Genomic DNA, 19534 nt, shown 5'->3' with positions numbered 1-19534 from the left:
AAATAATCAAAGACAAAGATGTTTGTGTATTTATTGACAACATCAAATTTTGATTCATATTTAATTTAGAACTTGCTCAGATTTCTTGAGGTATCACTGTAGGATTTTCTTGCAAATCAGTGAGTCATCCACAGATCTCTTACAACAATCTTGTTTGTGTGCATGAGTACATGTGGGCTTGATATCACTCCCTTCTGATACCCTGATGCTCCTGTATTTTGTTTTTTAAAATTCTTCTCACAGACTGTTAAATACTAATGAACTCTTGAATATTAAGATGAGATAACTCAATAGGAGGAGTTAGTGGATACAGGTCCTGTAGCATACAACGACGAAAACTTTAATAATTTTGGCAAGACTATATCTCAGTCTACATTTCTGATTATGTTGTTGTTGTTTGGTTTGTTTACAGATACAGAAGTTTGGTGACCCCAATGGTATTGTACAGTTTGCTCCTGAATCATTATTTGAGAGGAACTTTACAGAGCCCTCAGCAGTGGAAGGACCACAAAATATTACACTGTTTCTCAGACGAGTTCAAGGCACTTTGGGAAACATAACGGTATTCTCATTATTATTTCTTTTCCTAATAAGCGGTGTAATCTGAAATCATTGGTGTGAACATATACAGGACAGAGAGAATATTTTTTTTTCTGTTGCTTTCAATTGTTTGTTGCTCCAATTCATTTCTGTAATGTTGCCTTTCAGACTGAATGTAGCAAGGGGTTCAGCTTAATTGCCTGTAGTTTGGAAAGTCATATTCAGTCTCCTCACTTATAGAGAAAAAAGAAATACAGTACTGTGGTTGTCTCTCTTCTTCCTCTGACCATCCTCACTTGTGGTTTTGCTGGGAGAGTGTATTTTTATAGTGAGCTTTCTTTGAGAACATCAAAATTTACCTTTTTTCCAGCTATATAGTAAGATAAGTTCCAGCTATTTTGAACCACCACTCTCGGTGTTATTTAGCTGAAGTATTTTTGAAGTCTGTGTTTTAACAATTACTTAATTGCTATTTATTTATTTATTTATTTATTTATTTTCTTCCAATTAATGAAAGAATATGCTGTATTAAATGAGGATTCTTGACCACTTGTTATTCTAAGGAATCTTGGAGTGAGGACAGACAGCAAAGATATCATGGTGTCAAAAATAGAAACAATTTTTAAACACGGTTCAAAGTCTATGCATGTTTCTGACTCTGTGTGTAATTTTGTTTTCTTTTGCATTTTTAAATTCATTTCAGGTTCACTGGAAGTTATATAGTGAATTTGACATCACAAGTGACTTTCTTACAACAGAGGGATCTGTTGTCATTGCTGACCAGCAGAGTACAGGAGAAATAATTATCTACCTGTTACCTGATGATGTTCCTGAACTAGATGAGAACTATATAGTGCAACTTATTTCAGTAGAAGGTGGAGCAGACCTAGACGAAGATAAAAGAATTTCAAAGATCAATGTTTTTGCAAATGATGATCCTCATGGAGTGTTTGCCCTGTACTCTGATCACCAGTCAATATTGGTGGAGAAAGACCTTGATCGGTATGTTCAGATTAATGTAACTCGGCATGCTGGGACATTTGGAGAAGTGGTCATTGAATACCATATCTTTTCTCATCAAGAAGAAGAACTAATTGCACCTGAAAATGAGAGGGGATACTTCACCATAAAAGATGGTGCCAGCTTTGCTGTTAAAAGAGTGCCAATAAGCAGCCAGGTCTGTATAAAGCTTTTAGATCCTTAGATATCTAGTGTTTACTTTTGTCCTAATCACAATACAAAGGTGCTGGAATGAGTTGCTAGACTCTCAGCAGTATCCCCTGTGAGGAAGAAGCAAAGAAGACATTTTAAACCTATGAATCTCCCGTTTCTGAGTAGAAGTGGAGTTAAATATTGTGTTTTCAGATGATATTTGCAGTATCACTGATCTGTGCATACGTTCATGTAGTCAGTTTGTTTCCATCACTGACCTTCATTATTATAAGTTCCACATTTTATTATCTTATGCATCAAAATACTTTCTCACGTTTCTGTTTTGGGTTGTCAGTAGTGATCTGTTCCTACTGACATATAGAGCAGCAGATATATTTGTTGTCAGCATTGCCAGGTTATTTGGTATACTCAGTACAGTGTTACATTCACGGTGTGGTGAATCGTAAAGATGAAAAGTGAGCTGAGGCCCCCTTTTCCATTTACAATTTATTAACATGACAGTAAATGCTTTGCAAATTCACAGTTCAACAAACTGCTGGTCAATCACATTCTCAACACCGATGCTTTACCTGTAGTTCTTTTGCTCAAGATGATAAAACACTAGTCTTGAAAAACCTGCTTTTGTATGTAAGTAGACCACAAGTTGCTCATCAGTCTGCTACTTAATTTTTTGAACTGGTGGATATCATGCTTTTTCTGGACTTAATTTTCTACCTTTTAATTTAAATTTTCTCTTTCAAAGGCATTCCTTTTATTGGACTTGAATTTTACTCTGGAACTGATTAATGTAAGCCTGGTTAGAGAAAGTGCCAAGTATGTGCCTAAAATATTAGAAAAAGCAAAATCAGCTGTTGTGCTTGTTCCTGCAGAAGCTGCCAATTCACAGGTCAGTATAATATTTCAAGCTGCAGTGTAACATTTCTACCACACTGCATTCAAAAGATAAGTGCAGTTAGGATTCACTTTGCTCCTTAATTATTTTTTTTTTTTGCTGCAACCAATTTAATGACTGACAAGACTTCTGTAGTAATTATACTGTGCACTTCTTTTCTGGATACCCATTTTTTAATCTTAATAGAAATGTGTTAATACTGCATGAAGATGTCTGTTCAACCAATAACTTTGATGTATACATGTATTTAAAGCAACAGTAAATAGTGTAAATACTACAGTTAATTTATGCTGTTCATTCTGAATGTAATGCCTCCTATTTATTTCTGTGGAAACTACAACAGATGAAGAACACAATTACACTTCTTTGATAGAGCAAGTTCTCAGCTACAACACACTATTTTTCAACATAGTCACCATCATTATCTGATCTGCACAGATGAGCTGATGGAGATGCTCTTCATTTCATGATGTGACAACTGTGCATGGCCATCTAGAACACGGCTTGTCTTTCACGTTGCTGCTGCCACTGCTGAAACGCACCATCTGCCTGTCACTGGGCTCACATTCACTGGTCTCCATAAATGTTCAGCAAGCATCAATGAGTGTCAGTGGGTGCCACTTTTTCTGCATGGAAGAATTCAGTGACAAGCTTTTTCTTCATTAATACTTCCATGTCAGAAGCCATTCTACCAGACCACCTCTCTGCTGCCATCTGTCACATGGCAATAACATGTAACGGAATATTGGTGGGAAGGTTCAACCTCTACTGCCATACCACTGACATCTGCCTCTGATATCACGGGCTGACATAATAAAATAGGAGGCATTACTTTCAGAGCAGAACGTGTATATTTTTGTTTACACGAAATGAAAGTGCTGAGATTTAAAAGACAAGAGGTTATTCTGAACTAATTCTGCCTTAAATACAGCAGCCCCAAAGTAGATAACAGCAACTACATAGTAGCTTATGCAAGAAGTAGAAATCATGCTGGTTTTTAATGCAGTTGGCAATACATTTGGCTAATCACACTGTGAGAAATTTTAACTTTGGCTACTTCATATGACAGTGAGAGAAGAGAATTTGCCTATCCTAATACAGTATATGTGCTTCAGCTGATTTCTTATGTATCAGGCAAAGACAATGTAATTCTTAAATTTTAAGTTTTTATTAAGTAATTTTATTTGTCTTAAAGCCCTGATATTTCTTTCAATTTCTAATTAAACTTAAAGCTCTATCAATATTGTTTACTTCAATATTGTTTCTGTCAATATTTACCCAGTTACTGCTTTTCGAATGTGAAAATTATCCTTTTAACTTTATTTGCTGCTTAAAGAAAAGGAAAGGTAGATTATGCCAGCAAGAATATTCTATTAACAGTATCATATGACAATAATTTATTTTCACTGGATACACAATTATTAATTCTATCTCTGTGCAGAGAGCTGTTTGGATGCGGTGCTCAGAGAGATGATTTAGCAGAGGGTTGTTAAAGTTAGGGTACTATGGTTAGGCTGCGGTTGGACTTGATCTTTGAGGTCCTTTCCAACCTGAGTAATTCTATGATTCTATGATTCTATTATAGCTATTACTGTGAACATCACGGACAGGTTGCTATGTTTTTCTTTTAATGTTTTCAGTAGTGAAATCCAAGTCATATTAGTTACTTTCTCTGAGATTTAATTCTCAAAAATCTCAGATTTAGCAGAATTATTGTAGACTTGTTAAGGAAATATTTGTGTGCGTGTATCTGTGCATATACTCGGAACTTACATCACAACTACATGTACAATGATTGTGAAATACCTATTTTAAAATATATAATATGCTTGCATATGTGTTACTGCCTATTCTTACTCCATTTTCTGTAAGAGAATCTGTTATGTTTCCCCAGGTTGGCTTTGAATCTGTGATTTTACAACTTACAAATATTGTAGCAGGGACAGGTCAGGCTGTCATAACCAGGAAAGGAGTTTATGGCTCTGTAACAGTTAACTGGATTTCAGGATACCCACCAGAACTAACCACTGACTTTGTTCAGCCAGGCAATATTACTCCTTCATTTGGTAAGTGCTTGTCTGAGGAAGGAGGTATGACAGTTCCATAACTGTTTTACTTATTGGTATCTATATATATTTCCCATATTAATGAAGTGTCATTAGAATGTAATTGTATGGTCTGATTTTTATCTGTAAGCAATAGGTAGAGAAAGATTCTGTAGAGAAAGAACTAAATGTCATCACCCCAATCCTTAATAGTGTCCGTCCTCCCCTTTCTTCATCTCCCTTATTAACATTTGTAATAAACTGGTCGGACCAACATTTGAACCGTTGTTTCTTAATCTCACGCCGGGCATACATATTTCAAAGAACCTCCTCTCCCTCCTATAAATTGGAGCGAGACACATAGGTACCTGCCTGTGAGGTGAGCATAATGCTATGCCCTGATGGACAACTTTGTATAGGAAAGACTTAACCAAATTTATTCTTGCTAAATGGAATGGAATTGTGTTTACAAACCATATCTCAGCATATACTCAGGTAGAATAAGAATTTCTGTTTAGTGACTTTGAACTGTGCCCTCTCTTCTCTCTCTTTTACTTCAGGTATTGTTCTATTTTCCTCTGGTGAGCAAAGTAAAGTAATCACATTTCGGGCTACTCCAAACATAAATAAACGTGAGTCATTTGCCATCTCTTTAACAGAAGTGCACAGCAATGTGTCTGGTGGGGCTCAACTGAGGTAAGGTTATTACTTAAAATATTTAGTTTTACAGATACTGGAAGAATTATGATCTGTATACAGGAATATGCCTTATAAAAACCACTTTTGAGTTATAGACAGATAGGAAGATCAGTGCCTTTTTTGATAAATTTGTAAATCTTGTTTCAGTTCTACAGATCTGACCTTACCAGAACTGACACTTCTCTCAAATTCCAGTCTATTTCATGCTAGGAGGATACAGGCTGTCCAGAATGTGTCTCAAACCATAGGGACAGTTAAGAAAATGAAGAACCAAGATCAACAACTTTAGCCAGGAAGCTGAAGAATGAAAACAACTCTAAAAGTTTTCATTAGTCTCCCTAGAAATTTGTAATATGATGTTCTTAGGTAACAAATGCTATTTCAAATATATTGAAACAAAGAAACAAACAAGAAATTCAGAAAATGCTTCATTTATATTAAAAAATATTTTTGTTCTTAAAAATAGAACTATTTCGTTTAATGTAGTCTTCCATCTCAAATAGATTGTTACCTATTCTTCAAAATATTTTATTTTCATTCTTCCTTATTTATTAATAGCTAAAAGTGGTATAAAATGAATGGACATAGAGCTACACCGTGTATGGAGAAAGGTATTTGCTTCTCCACATTACAGTTATACCGGCAAGTCAGAAGGAAGTAAGGAATGAACTGGATGACTAAACTCCCTGGACATTCTCCTAGGCTTGTATGTTCTGTGGACTGGTGTCCTCAGAGCACCTATTTAACATGTGAGTTAAAAATCTTGAGTGTACAAGAATGATGTTTTTAGAAAACTTAAGACTAGATCCCACAGGAGGCAAAGCTGATAATTTTGACTCCCTTAGTGATTATGAGTGTCTAGTTTGTTAATGAAAATCACACACTGTAATTGTAGTGCTAATTGGTAGCCTATAGAGGTGAATATTGGGTCAGTTACAGCAGAAATGTAAGGCCCGAAGTTTAGCAAAGGCCTTTTTGGAAGCAGATTAACACAGTCTTCAGCTCTATGCATTTTATTTCTCATAGTAAGGGTATATGTTTAATATGGATGTAGTAGAGTTCAAACTGATACTTATTAATGGTGCTCAAATCTGGAAAAAACTAGTATGAGTAATACTGAGAGGGGATGGTTAATGGTTCAAATTCCCACTGTAAGTCTTCAAATAGATTCTATCTGCTCCCTGGCTAAAATGGTAGATCTGCTCTCATCAGTCTAGTCCACAGTTTTCATTTTGTACAGGAAGTTTGTTCTATGGTTAAGACTGGTATTTCTCTGAGAGGCTGTATTGTAATATATCTCCCTGCTTTTTGTTCACAATAGAAAAACATCATACCTACTTTTCCCTCTCCATTTTCCATGAAGTTCTTACTTATTTTATCCTTTATTCTGTGTTAACTCAGGTTGTATTAGGCCTATGAAAGGCTGACAATAAATCAAACAATGTTTTCAAAAAATCTATTTAAATCTTACTTTGTGTGGTTGCTATTTCTTCCCTCAACTGTTACAGATTTTTTTTTTAATTCAATTTCCTACAGTCTTCATTTGTTGTTCACTGGAAGCTATTCTGTGTCTTTTAATTTTCTTATTTCCTGTTTGATCATTCAACTTTCAATATCTTTTCTGTTTCAGATCAGGATTTACAATAGCTGAAATTGAGCCAATGGGGATATTCCAGTTTGCTTTTAACTCAACATTCATTTCAGTTGAAGAAGATGTTGAGTCAGTCACACTGCATGTCCAAAAACTGTTTGGATTTCGAAGTAATGTCACTAAATTGACATATCAGACCACTCCAGGAAGTGCCAAACCACTAGAGGACTTTAGGCCTATTCATAATGGGGAACTTATATTTGCACATTTTCAGACAAATGCCATGATAGAAATATCAATAATTGATGACACTCTTTCTGAAATTGAGGAATATTTTTTTGTAAATTTGACTGCTGTTGAAATTTTGGATTTTCAACCTGCTAAACTTGACTGGAGTCCACGTTTAAATCCAGCTTTCAGTGTTGCAACAATTAATATCCTGGCTAATGATATTCTTCATGGAATACTAAGTTTGGGGCCGGAGTTTATTTATGTTGAAGAAGATGCAAACAATAATACTCCCAACACAGTGATAATTAATATCAGAAGGACCCAGGGGTTTACTGGTGATATTGAAGTAACCATTAAAACCTTTGGAGGAATAAGTGCACAGAACGGAGTAGGTTTATATCCTTTTGAAAATGTTTATGGAAAGTCAAACTTTACGTGGGCAATGGAAGGAGAAGATTTTGAGGAACAGTCAGTCTCTCTGACTTTGCTGGATGGAGAAAGAGAAAGCAAGGTGTCCATAAAAATTTTTGATGATGATGAGCCTGAAGGACAGGAATTTTTTTATGTTTTCCTCTCAGATCCTAAACATGGAGCTCAGATTGTGAAAGGAAAGGATGAATATGGATTTGCTGCTTTTGCAACCGTGATTATTGCAGGTATCATTTTTTTGTCCCTGTAAATAAGTAGATGTATAGGAGTTAAGTAATAGTAAATAACTGTAGGTACTTAGAGCAATATTTATGTAAACTTTGGCTTTTCTATTGGACAATCAACAGGGTATTATGTTGTCAAATCTTGACTTTTTCAGTTTGGAGAAAGCATCTAATATACCAAATCTGAATATGCATCCATTAGCTTTTATTTTGTTATTTTTATTTTTTTTCCTATTGTCACTTTCACTATGTATGGGGCTTTACGAGGTATAAAAAGCAGGGAAACTGTTTCTGTATTTTAACACTATATAATGCAGTTATTCATTATAGTCATCCTCTGCTTCTGGGGATGGAAGATAGGGCTGAGCTTAAATGGACATTTAGGGAAGAATTTTTCTTCCTGTCACAGTTACTTTTCTTTGCTACTTTGAAGGAGAGATACCAGAACTCCCAATTTCGCTTTGTCAAATTACATAAGGTGCAGCATTTACAGGACTGCATATGCAGATTGTCTTGAAAGTACAAGATAGATGTTGGGAACCAAGATTAATCTTTGCTATTGAGTGAGTGTATGCAAAATTATGTACCAGGAATAGACTGTTTAAAACAAAGGTGCATGGTCTGTCAAACTCACCATGCAAGTAACCAATTGTATATACGTGCAAGTTAACTAAATAGGTGTGTGCAAAAGGACCGACTGGAATTTGAGCTTGTTTTGAATCCCGCAGAAGTATATTATATATTCTAGAACTATAGCCTGAGCATAATGTGTGTGTAGATTAAGATCAAGAGACAGTTTAAGAAGTATCAAAGCGCGTGCCTGCATTTAACTGTATAAAGATACCACAGATTAAATATGTATGTATACACAAAAGCAAATGCACTTTCTGTCAATTGTCAGTATGTATACTGATGTTTTAAAATGCAGAGTAGCTCTTGATAAGTTTGAGGAGAAATCTTTTAGTCACAAGATTTTATGGAACACTGTGGAGGCATTAATTTCTCTTCATTAGCTCTGTTTTGGACTTTGTTTTTGTTTTTTTCCTCCTTCACTGCTTTCCTGAAGCTATTTACGTTCTCATGAGAACAACACAGTATTTTCCAGCTCTTTAGTTTCACACAGTGAATTAAAGAGGAGAAAAAAAATGTAGCAGTATGGGAAAATGACTGAATTCAATGTAATGGGTGGGCAGAATAAGAAAGGTGAAGTCATGTCATTGGAATTTTGACATGTCATAGGAAACATAACCAGCCATGACAACACTTACAATCTAGGGGCACAGTGAAGACCATTTTGTTTAGAAAAAAAGAGTTCTAAGGGGTATAGTAGACACATAATAGCTGGAGTGGGTATCTCATAGGGTGATTATAAATGAAGTTTATGAAACTGTTCTTGACCACTCTAACAACAAGTCTCTTGATGTCAGGGGACAGAAATTCAGGCAGTTTGCTGAACACTGGTGAAAATACAGATTTATGATCACAGGTGGTACCAGGATTCTCATAAGAAATTTACTTTCAAAGGAATTATGTAGATTAAAATACATAAAGTGCCAAAATGCCAACATTTGAAGTTGGAGATAGATATGGAATGTACATAAAGAAAGGTAGTACCAAAGGAAATTTTCTTGAGGCATCCTATAATAGTCCTTTGGAGCATACTTTTGGTATCCATTTTTTATCTTTATTTTATTTTTAGACAAAAAATATGATTTAGTCCCAGCTTAATTTCCTAGCTAATTAATTTCATGGACTGTTTCCTATATAGGAAGTGATCTTCAGAATGGCATTTTGGGATTCATTCCAGAAGTACAAAGTGGTCTTATACTTGATGAAGACTCAGAAAACAGAGAAGTGCTGCTGGTTGTTGCAAGGCAACCAAACAGGTGCAGACGGCAACTGATTCAAGTACTCTGCGTACATTCTGTGTTAAATCAAGGGTGCTGCTGTTAGTGGAAGAGGTTATCGTAGAATTTTTAAAATAATTTTTGCCTTTCAGCTCATTTAATAATTTCCCAGATTTTGGCAAACTAGCTTTAATATGATTAGGCCTGTCACTGTGCTGTTATTAAATAAAAATGGAAAGCCTCACTATGTGGCTGTTGTGTGGCTGTGAAAGTTTTGCTTAGGTTAAGGATTTACACTGCTGAGAGTGAAATTAAAATTCTCATCTTCCTGCACAGAAGGTATGAATATTTGAAAGGGTAATTAACACAGTGCTTAAGTATTTGAACTGTGCTTGTGTCTTCAATAGCACAGACTCTGTATTTTTTCTAATGTGTGTATTTGTTGTACATTTATATGTACTTTAAACAAATATCCTCAAATATTCTATGTTCCTCAGACTTGCAGGAAAATCAGATTCTGACTGGCTTTCCAGACAATTGTTTACCATAGCATTAAAGAAAGTAATTGAGTACATCCTTGAATTTCAAGCACCAGTGTCTGTTTTCTAGCTGATACCATGTTTTCTAAAGGAAAAAATCAAGAAGAATGTGGGTGATCATCATTGCTTTATTTTCTTCCTGTGTTATTTTTGTAATCTATACATATTTGAGAGGAAGTAATTTACAGTTTTCCATCTTAAGTCAGCTTGTCGGTTAGTTCATTTTGAACACGTTTATTCTTTTAATTTGATACAGGGCATTTGAAGATGTGAAGGTCTTTTGGCGTGTGACATTTAATGAAACAAGTGCTGTCCTTCTGAAGGATGGTGTGAATTTGGAGAACGAACTTGTGTCTGTGCTGGGAGTCACTACCTGCATGGCAGGTCAAACGATGTGCAACATCTCAATTGAAATAAAACCTGATAATGTAAGTAGTTAGTGCACATTTATGTACAGCACAATGTCACTGAATTGCAATTTATCAAGATGAAAAAATAAATCTCTGGTACTATGGAGCTGATGTGTAGGACGTGGCTTGAAAACAGTAACAACATCTGCCCAGTTTCTCTGAAAACAGATTTTATTTACAGGTTTGTACTGCCTCTATTGTGGTTGGTAAAAATTCAGAAGAGTTGAGTATTTAATTTGAAGAGTAAACTACAGGTTTAACTTTCCACAGAACTATAAGAAATAACAGAATGGTGTCATTTCACTGAAATGTGTGTTCATACGCTAAATTCTCAACCTTCACACAGAAAAATTTTTAACTGTCACACTCCGTGATTTTTACAAACCATATCCTATTAAAAAAAAAACCTATAAGAAAAATAATAATGTTCAGCAAAAAAATTCTAGTACAACTTCTACGTATTTTTTTACTTAAGTCCCACACAATGATCTGTGAATGCTGTTCAATTATAAAACTGTATAAGAACCTCTGAACATTGGAAAATCTGTACACATCCAGGTTGAGAGTAGTGAAGTCTAGTTTAGCAGCCATCATCCACTGAAACCATTTAGCATTTGCCAGTTGGGTATGCATAAGCCTAACTGCCTTGAGAGGCCCAGCTCAAACTCAAATTAACACAAAACATAACATTCACTCACTTTTGCTGAAGATAAAATGATCACTGTATAGAGCAGTCGCTTAAGAAATGTGGGATTAATGTTTCTCATTCTTATTGAGTGTTCAAAAAGTTTTAAACTTCCCAGGGAATTATCCTAGCAGCTAGGCTAGTGGCAAAACTGTAACACAGGGAGCAGAAAAGAGGAAGAAAAGGCTTCCTCCATTTTTCTGACTGCTTTCTAGAAAGTTGTGCAAGAAATAGAAAACAGTAAGAAGGGTGCATTGTCATACTTCATGAAGAGAGCCATGTTCCTTCTTCAGATGTTATTTTTAAATTAAAGAGCCAATGAATAAAATATATACAGTAGTGAATCACAGGTTGTTTAGTTTAATGGAGAGACATCATTCTTTAATAACTGCTGTGCAGCAGTTGCATGAGACACGCACTCAAGTGTGTGCTGATCTAATAGTTGTTAATGGAAGTCAAAAGGTTCCTGTGGTATTCTGATAAATTAGAGCCTGCCATCAATTAGTCAAGATTACTTAAAAACAACTTAATTAAAAATATATATTATTTAACCCCCACTATATTGCTGCTGTGCATTTTTTCCACAGATAATTAGGTGCGTACATGTATTTTGTAAGACAAAAAGAAAGTGCAAATTTCTCCGAAAATGTAATACACATGTAACTCCATAATCTGGAAAGTGAAGCTCTGAAAGAGTTTACTATGATGTCTTATAGCAAAAATATCAGTACCTGTACTGTACAAATAGCTGCTCTACTGCAATCAAGTACGTCATTGCGTGAAAACCTCAGATGTCACTATTGTACATGACACTGTGGTGCCTACTGCAACATTATTTTTGTGATATGCTTTGTCCTACTCACTGCATATTGCAATAAAAGTGTGATAAGTATTAGTGCAAGTAATTCATTGCATATAAAAAAAAAGTATACACTTTTTAAAGCTGGTAGTAATTAACAGACATTTTAATGATATGAAATATCATTCCTTGTTTACAGGTACCTGAATTTGAAACATATTTTTTTGTTGAGCTGTATGATGTAAGTGCAGGAGCAGCATTGAACAGCAGTGCCAGATTTGCATTTGTAACAGTTCTTGAAAGTGATGCACCTCATGGTTTAGTATATTTTGCTGTGGGATCTCGTTTTGCTGTGGCTCATAAGAAAACTACTTTAATCAGTCTGCAAGTGCTTAGAGATTCTAGTACATCAGTAACCACAAAGGTTAGCTACAACATGCAGGTAAGAATGATCTATTATTAAATCATTGCTTATTCTCTGAAGTCAATTTGACTACTGTTAGCATTTTTTGCAGGAAACAGTCAAACAGTTGCTGGGTCCATATGGTATAACTGCCTCATTTTTTCTATTAGTAAAGAGATTTGGTTTCATTACACTGTCAACAGTGATTTTGTTCATAGTACCTTCCAGAAGCCTCAAAGAGAATGGTCAATCAGCCATTAAATATGTTTCATTCTTTGTCCTAAGGTTCTTTTGAAACTCATTTTTTTTGAAGCTTATTTATATGAAGCTGAGTCTTTATCATGATGGGTATGACTGTAATGATTTAGGTAACCAACATATCTACAGTGTTACATCACAGATCTATTAGTGCTTAGTTCAGCCTTAGAAAATGAGAGAGTTCTTTCAGAATTTTTTTCCATGTTCTTTATGTACTAAATATGGAAGTTGTTCTTCTGATTGAAAATCTTCTGAATTTTGTTGTCTTCATTCATTTTTTATTCTGTATTTATAGCTTTAACACAGAAATAGCTTATCATCTGCTGACCCTCTTATCTTCGAAGGAATACCTCATTAATTGACAGATGATGAGAATACTCCTCTAATAGAAGTTGCACAGACTAAAACCATAATTCCTTCAAATTCCTTGGAGCTGTGACTCCAAAACCAAGCACAGGATGCAAGGAGGGTTTACCTATTGTATTGGGATAGTACTTAGCCTGATCTACTTGGCATATGTTGGATTTTATGCACAAAAAAAAAAAAAAAAAAAAAAAAATCAAGGAACAGTTTTTATAGAAAACATTGTGTGATCAGTACCTTTCCGTCAGTGTTTTAAATAAAAGGCTTTGCATTTGCATTTTGTAGTTGTATTACATATGTTCCTATTTTAACTGCATAGGATAATTCGATGCTTTCATGCATTAAAGTACTGGTTAGCTGCTTTATAGTTAGAATATGTCATTACAAATTCTCACATTCTTTCCAACCAAGAGGTTATTACCATTTATATGTTGATTCACGAAGGAATTGCTCCTGCCCAGTGGATATGTAGGCTGAAAATAAGGGGCAGTTCCTTATCTGCTCCTGTTTTTTATGTAGCAATTCTACTTTAGGCAGATTTCAGTTTTGAGGATGCATAAGTACAAAAGCATTGATGCCATTGGTACATGTAAAATAAAAGGTTATACCAGGTATGAATTATGAGACTCTTAGTGGAAACAGATTGTGATCTCATTCTTATACTGACCATTGGTAATCAGAACTAGTCATTACCACTTATTTCCATATTCCTAACTCTCTGCTGGAAGGGAACAAGAAGGAAACCTTGGCTGAGGTACTCAGTAAGTTATTTGCCTCAGCATTCACTGGCAGTCATGCTTCCCACATCTCTCATGTCCCTCAACCTCTAGGCAGGGTCTGGGGAGAAAAATTGACTCTGACTTTAAATGAAGAGCAAGTGCATGACCACTGGATGAAACTGAATATGTCATTGGGCCCAATGAAAGGCATCCCAGGGTCCTGACAGAACTGGCTGATGTGTAGGCAGGGAACTAAAGGCCAGTGAGCCTTTCCTCTGTTCTTGGGAAGATCGTGGAATGGATCTTTCTGGAAGCTATGTTAAAGCAAATGCAACACAAGGAGCTGATCCAGAACAGCCAGCATGGCTTCACCAAGGGCAGATCATCCATCACCCAAGTCTAACGGTCTTCTGTGATGGAGTGATGGCATCAGTAGATAAAGGAAGGGTAACTTGTGTGGTCTGCCTTGACTTTTGCAAGGCCTTTTACATGGTCCACACTACACACTTAGCTCTAAATTGGAGAGAGATGGATTTGAAGAATTAGGTATTCAGTGGATAAGGAATTCATTGGAATGCAGCAAGAGAGTCGTGGTCAATGGCTTTATGTCTAGATGAAGGACATCCTTCAGGGATCCATCTTGAGACTGGTGGTCTTTAACATTTCTATCAGTGACCTAGATAATGGGATTGAGTGCACCCTCAGCAAGTTTGCGAATGACATCAAGCTGAGTGGTGCAGTTCGTAAGACAGAAGGAAGGGATGTCGTCCAGAAGGACCTGGACAAGATTGAAATGTGGTTCCCTTTGAATCTAATGAGACTCGGCAAGGCCAAGTGCCAGGTGTTGCACTTGGGTTGAAGCAATCTCATATGTCTACAGAATGAGAGCTGTTAGAGAGGGTCCAGAGGAGGGCCACAAAGATGATCAGAGGGCTGGAGCACCTCCCCTGTGAAGACATTGAAGGAGCTGGGCTTGTTCAGCTTGGAGAGGGCTCTGGGGAGATCTCATTGCCATTTCCCTGTACTTAAGGGGAGCTTATAAACAGTAACGAGACTGACTTTTTACATGATCTGATAGTAACAGGACAAGGAAGAATGGTTTTAAACTAAAAGGAGATTTAGGTTAGATGTTGGAGGAAATTCTTTACTCAGAGGGTGGTGAGGCACTGGCACAGACTATTCAGAGAAGTGGATGGGTACCGCATCCCTGGAGGTATTCAAGGACAGGTTGTATGTGGCCCTGGGCAGCTTAGTCCAGTGGATGGCAGCCAGCCCGCAGCAGGGAAGTAAATGGTCTTTAAGGCCTCTTACAACCCAAGCCAAGAATTAGAATTCTGTGATTTTTATTATTTTCATTAGAATTGACACAGATGATGTGATCTTACTATAGACCAAATATGAACAGGTGGACACCACACTGATTTGCTCCCCTGTTCTCCTGCAGATTCAAAAAATATCTTATTTATTCTGTAAGTAAACTTTACTAGTTAAAGCAAAATGTTTTCAAAAGGGGTCTAATACTTCAGAAATAAAAATCTCTGCTCTATATAGTAAGAGAGCTTTTCAAGAACGCTTGACTCAGGTTATATTCTGTACTTGAATATACACTGTTGAAAAATCATACATTTGAATAATAGCTCAGAATGTTAGTTTCCACTTAAGGAAGGTTTATTATATTACCAGATATAAAATCAAGGTTATGGTAACTGACAACAAGAATGTGAAGAATGAAACAGTTCCTACAAACCTCACAGAGGTAAAAAATAGTGCTACTTCATGGGGAAATGATTCCGCATAGCGTTCCCAGATAAGTTAATCTGTCTGCCTTGTGCATTTATTCTATAGGGTCTGCTTTGACTTCAGTCTTAAATTTATTGTCCTTCTTTGAAGTATGTATACTGAAATTCAAACTATTACCAGTTCATATTATTTTTGGCACAGATTTCTGGAACATTTACTTTGCATTTGTATAGTTTTTACTTACAGATCTGTACCCTGAATTGATGGTACTTCATCCTACATATATAAACATACATGGACCCCCTCTGGAATTCACCTTATTGATATCTGTTTACCCAGAAAAGCTTTGTGATTGTTTTTTTCTGGAAAAAGAGAGCCTCTTTACTGATTTGGATGCATATAATTCTTCCTTCTAGGTTCCAATGACCAAAAGTGATAGATTTCTGTTTCAGGGACATATTTCATGTAATGCAATAGGGATAATCACTCTTTGGAAGTGCATTTGGAAAGGAGATTTTGTTTTATGCAACTGCAGTTTACCCACTTAACATGTTCAACAGCAGCTGTTTTTGAACAATCATATCTATCACCGTGTTACCTGAAACTCTTTTGATTTGTTTTAAGGAACTGCAAAAGCCTGAAACTGTTGGCCGGACCTTCATATCTCCAGCTGTTGCAGGACAAGATTTTGCCAGATCAGAGGGTTTATTGACATTTGAACCTGGACAGAGAAATAAGTTTCTGGATGTGACCCTTACTCCAGAGACAGCATCATTAAACCCATTTCCTAAGCGCTTCCAAGTTGTGCTTTCTAATCCCACAGGAGGTGCCAGAGTAGATGATGTCTATGGTGTTGCTAATGTCACCATTGTCTCAGATTTGGGCTCCTTGCCGTTCTGGATGCTGATTGATCAACTGCATCAGCCTCTTGATGACATGATTTTACAAAGAGTCCTTCAGAATCTGAATGTCAAGGTGGCAACAGAAACTACTGAAGAACAGCTTACTGCTGTGATGCATGTAATAGATAAGGTAAATGTTTCCTGATCTTTCTTGAAAGACCAATGACTTCAACAAGTATGGCCTGGAATAAGATCACAGGTATAATTCACAACAGGGACCCGGAAGCACAGATTGTGAAAGTAAAAATAGAAATCACAGGTACCACAGTCAAGGAAGAAATTTGTTGCTAGCTAGGATGGTGACAGGAAATCATAGAACAATTCGATTGAGAAGAGCAACCAGTATTAGTTTTGCATATTTACACATAGCTCAAGATGTTACTGCTGTAAAGAATTTTATACTCTTGTTTGTTGAAGGCGGCATCTTTGTTGGTTCTAGCCCTGGCACAAGACAGTGAGTTCTTTGTATCTTCTGCTGTCAACACACAGATAGATAATACCATGGCCAACTGGAGTCCACTGTACTCTTAACTAGGCGTACAACTTGCCTTTATTCTTGCAGTAGCTTTGGAAATCGAGTTGGTGCTATAGCTGGGCACTTTAGCATTGCACTAAATTCTGTGAAAACTCTGGGTCTGGTAGTCTAGTTTTGTGACATCCTGGCTCTTCTGTACCTCTGGAATAATGCGCATAAACTGAAAAACAAACATCTAGACATTATTGAACATTATAACACTATTTATGTCAAAAATTCTCAAAAGGATAACAGTTTTTGATTTATGAAGGAATGAATACCACGTGGGTTCTTTATCAACTTCATATTTGTAAGCATATCTTTATGTAATTTTGTCTGTAGAGTGCCCCTCACATCTTAGTTGCAGCGATCAGAAGCTGAAAAAAGTGTTCTGAACTTTCAGAAAGAGTACTGGGAGAAAAATTAAGATGTTGTAAAGGATAAAAGAGTTCAATGTGAGGAAATGTTTTAAGCAGACTTCTGTGCTTAGAATGCTGTTCAATATTTTTTCTCTTCACAATAGGTTACAGATGTAGGTGAAAAACATTTACTCACTGGTAAAAGTAGAAGTCTTTTCTATGAGATACTCTGTGCTCTCGCTAGCCCAAAACGCAAGGACACACGAGGATATAGCCTGCTTGCTGAGGTGACTGAGAAGTTTGCTTTTTCTTTGCTGACTGAGATAATGTGTGGATCACCAGGGGAGAGGTTAGTGAACATGAATTCATAGTTTTTATTTGAAATATATGACAAAATACTGACATAGACCCGTGAAGATTTAAGTGAAATTTTTAGGTGTGGGTCTTGCCTGTCATCTAACATGAGGCATTAATGACAATGTGTTGTGATCTGCAACAGTTGTACAAAACACAATATAGGCACTATGATATGGTGTCATAAATAACTGGTACACTGATACAGGGTAGCTGCAAGGGTAAGGTAGAAAGTCTCAAACCTCTTCATTCAGCTTTAGTTCAAAAACTCTCAGGAAAAGAGTCCATTAATATTTTTGTGAAAATAATTTATAATTACATGATGGAGAGCTACCTTCTAAGGCTTAGGTGAGTGAGAGTAAGGAAACCATAAGTTTTACTGGCACCATTAATTCTGGGATTCTGTAATTTCTGCCTTTGGTTTTGTTCACTCGAAGATTATTTTAAATTATGTCAAATTGCTACTTTCATCTACAAGCGCATAGTAGCTTGTGGTTGGACTAATGGGTAGGGGCATTAGTTGGCTTTGAAAGTAGATAACTATCATTTATGAAACAGATGCTTTTTTAAACAGTGTATTTCTCCCACTGTGAATCTATTCATGAATATCTGTCTGAATTTTAGAAAAAAGGTTTCCCTATTCCGCATCCCTGAATATCAGCATGATATAAATTCCTATCTCAACTTCTTTTGGAAATGTAATTTTTTTTCCTATTTCCTTAATTATAGGGGGATCTGAGGTCTATCTCAGCACGAAAGGCAGTAAATGACATAGATACAGATGTTATCCAGAACAGAACTTGCAATTTACAATTCTTTTTTCTGAGTCTATTTGCATTATCTACTAGAAGATAAAGCAAGATCGTCAGTTTTGATGTCTCTTCCTTTTGTAGACTCATTTACACCTCAGGTTATAAAAATAATAACTTAGTTTACCAGGGAGTAATTTTGTTTGCACGTCATGATAAAGAAAACTCTGAAGGGAAACAGAGGATTTGGAATATGTAATTACTACATGCATATATACCTTACGTATGTAATACTTCAGCCTTTCATATTTTTTCACAGCAACTGAAATTGTTTATCAAATGTCTTAAAACCTTAAATTATGGAGGAATAATATATTAATTACAAATATGCTTTACAGTCACTCTGTGAAAAGCAGCTAAAGCTCAGTTCCACTTAACTGTTGCTTTTCCATTTCAACAGAGGCAAAAATATCCTTGATACCTGTCCATACATTGCAATAATGGCTCACAACTGGTATCCTCAGCAAATCAATGGACACAGATTTGATGGAAGAGATGGGGATTCCATTCAAGTGCCTGAGCATTTATTAAAGGTCTCTCTTGTATTATCTCCTCCCCAAGAAGAGAATTGTGAATCTATACAGTTCACAGAATACAGCAGTCAGCAGTGGTTTCTTACTGGAGATAAAGAACTTGCCCTAAAGAACAAGGTTTGAAAATAATGCAATTTATTTTTACAGTAAATCAGCTCAGTTATGGTACTGCTCAAAACAAACAAAGTTCACTTAAAATAGTATGGATGTGTGTGTTTCTGAATAAAATGAGCACTGACTGTAGAATTTCAATAACCTTTGTATTTAATTTCAGGTTTTTTCTATGAGTTTGAAGAGTCAGAGCTCACACCCTTTGAAAGACAGCAATGAAGTAATTTATCGGATTTATGCTACAGGAAGTCGGATTGTTCCACAGAAGTCTCTTTGTCTCCTTTGGAATCAGGCTGCAGAAAGGTTATTTTATTCATCTGTTTAATGTTCCAGTGAACCTATGTATTTGTCAAAAATGTAATAAC

The 19534-nt window shown here is 36.0% G+C and overlaps 1 protein-coding gene across 5 annotated transcripts in view; it reads left to right on the top strand.

Annotated features, from left to right (window-relative positions):
• Positions 1-19534, top strand: part of ADGRV1 (adhesion G protein-coupled receptor V1) — a 260638-nt gene that overhangs the window by 99746 nt on the left and 141358 nt on the right. For 3 of the 5 annotated variants that reach the window (XM_040655976.2, XM_015280551.4, XM_040655978.2), the window contains 13 exons: positions 413-562; positions 1244-1717; positions 2456-2599; positions 4500-4671; positions 5211-5346; positions 6980-7827; positions 9593-9710; positions 10467-10638; positions 12304-12546; positions 16212-16619; positions 17527-17711; positions 18926-19175; positions 19333-19472. In XM_040655976.2, the coding sequence (XP_040511910.1) occupies positions 413-562; positions 1244-1717; positions 2456-2599; positions 4500-4671; positions 5211-5346; positions 6980-7827; positions 9593-9710; positions 10467-10638; positions 12304-12546; positions 16212-16619; positions 17527-17711; positions 18926-19175; positions 19333-19472 (3440 nt within the window). Of the gene's footprint in view, positions 1-412; positions 563-1243; positions 1718-2455; positions 2600-4499; positions 4672-5210; positions 5347-5907; positions 6099-6979; positions 7828-9592; positions 9711-10466; positions 10639-12303; positions 12547-16211; positions 16620-17526; positions 17712-18925; positions 19176-19332; positions 19473-19534 lie in introns of those variants that run through there. The other 2 variants (XM_040655977.2, XM_015280553.4) reach the window with 2 other exon arrangements.

The sequence above is a fragment of the Gallus gallus genome, chromosome Z, assembly GCF_016699485.2.
Source record: "Gallus gallus isolate bGalGal1 chromosome Z, bGalGal1.mat.broiler.GRCg7b, whole genome shotgun sequence".
NCBI lineage: Eukaryota > Metazoa > Chordata > Aves > Galliformes > Phasianidae > Gallus > Gallus gallus.
Note: the sequence above shows the minus strand (reverse complement) of the source record. Positions and strands in the feature narration are given on the sequence as shown.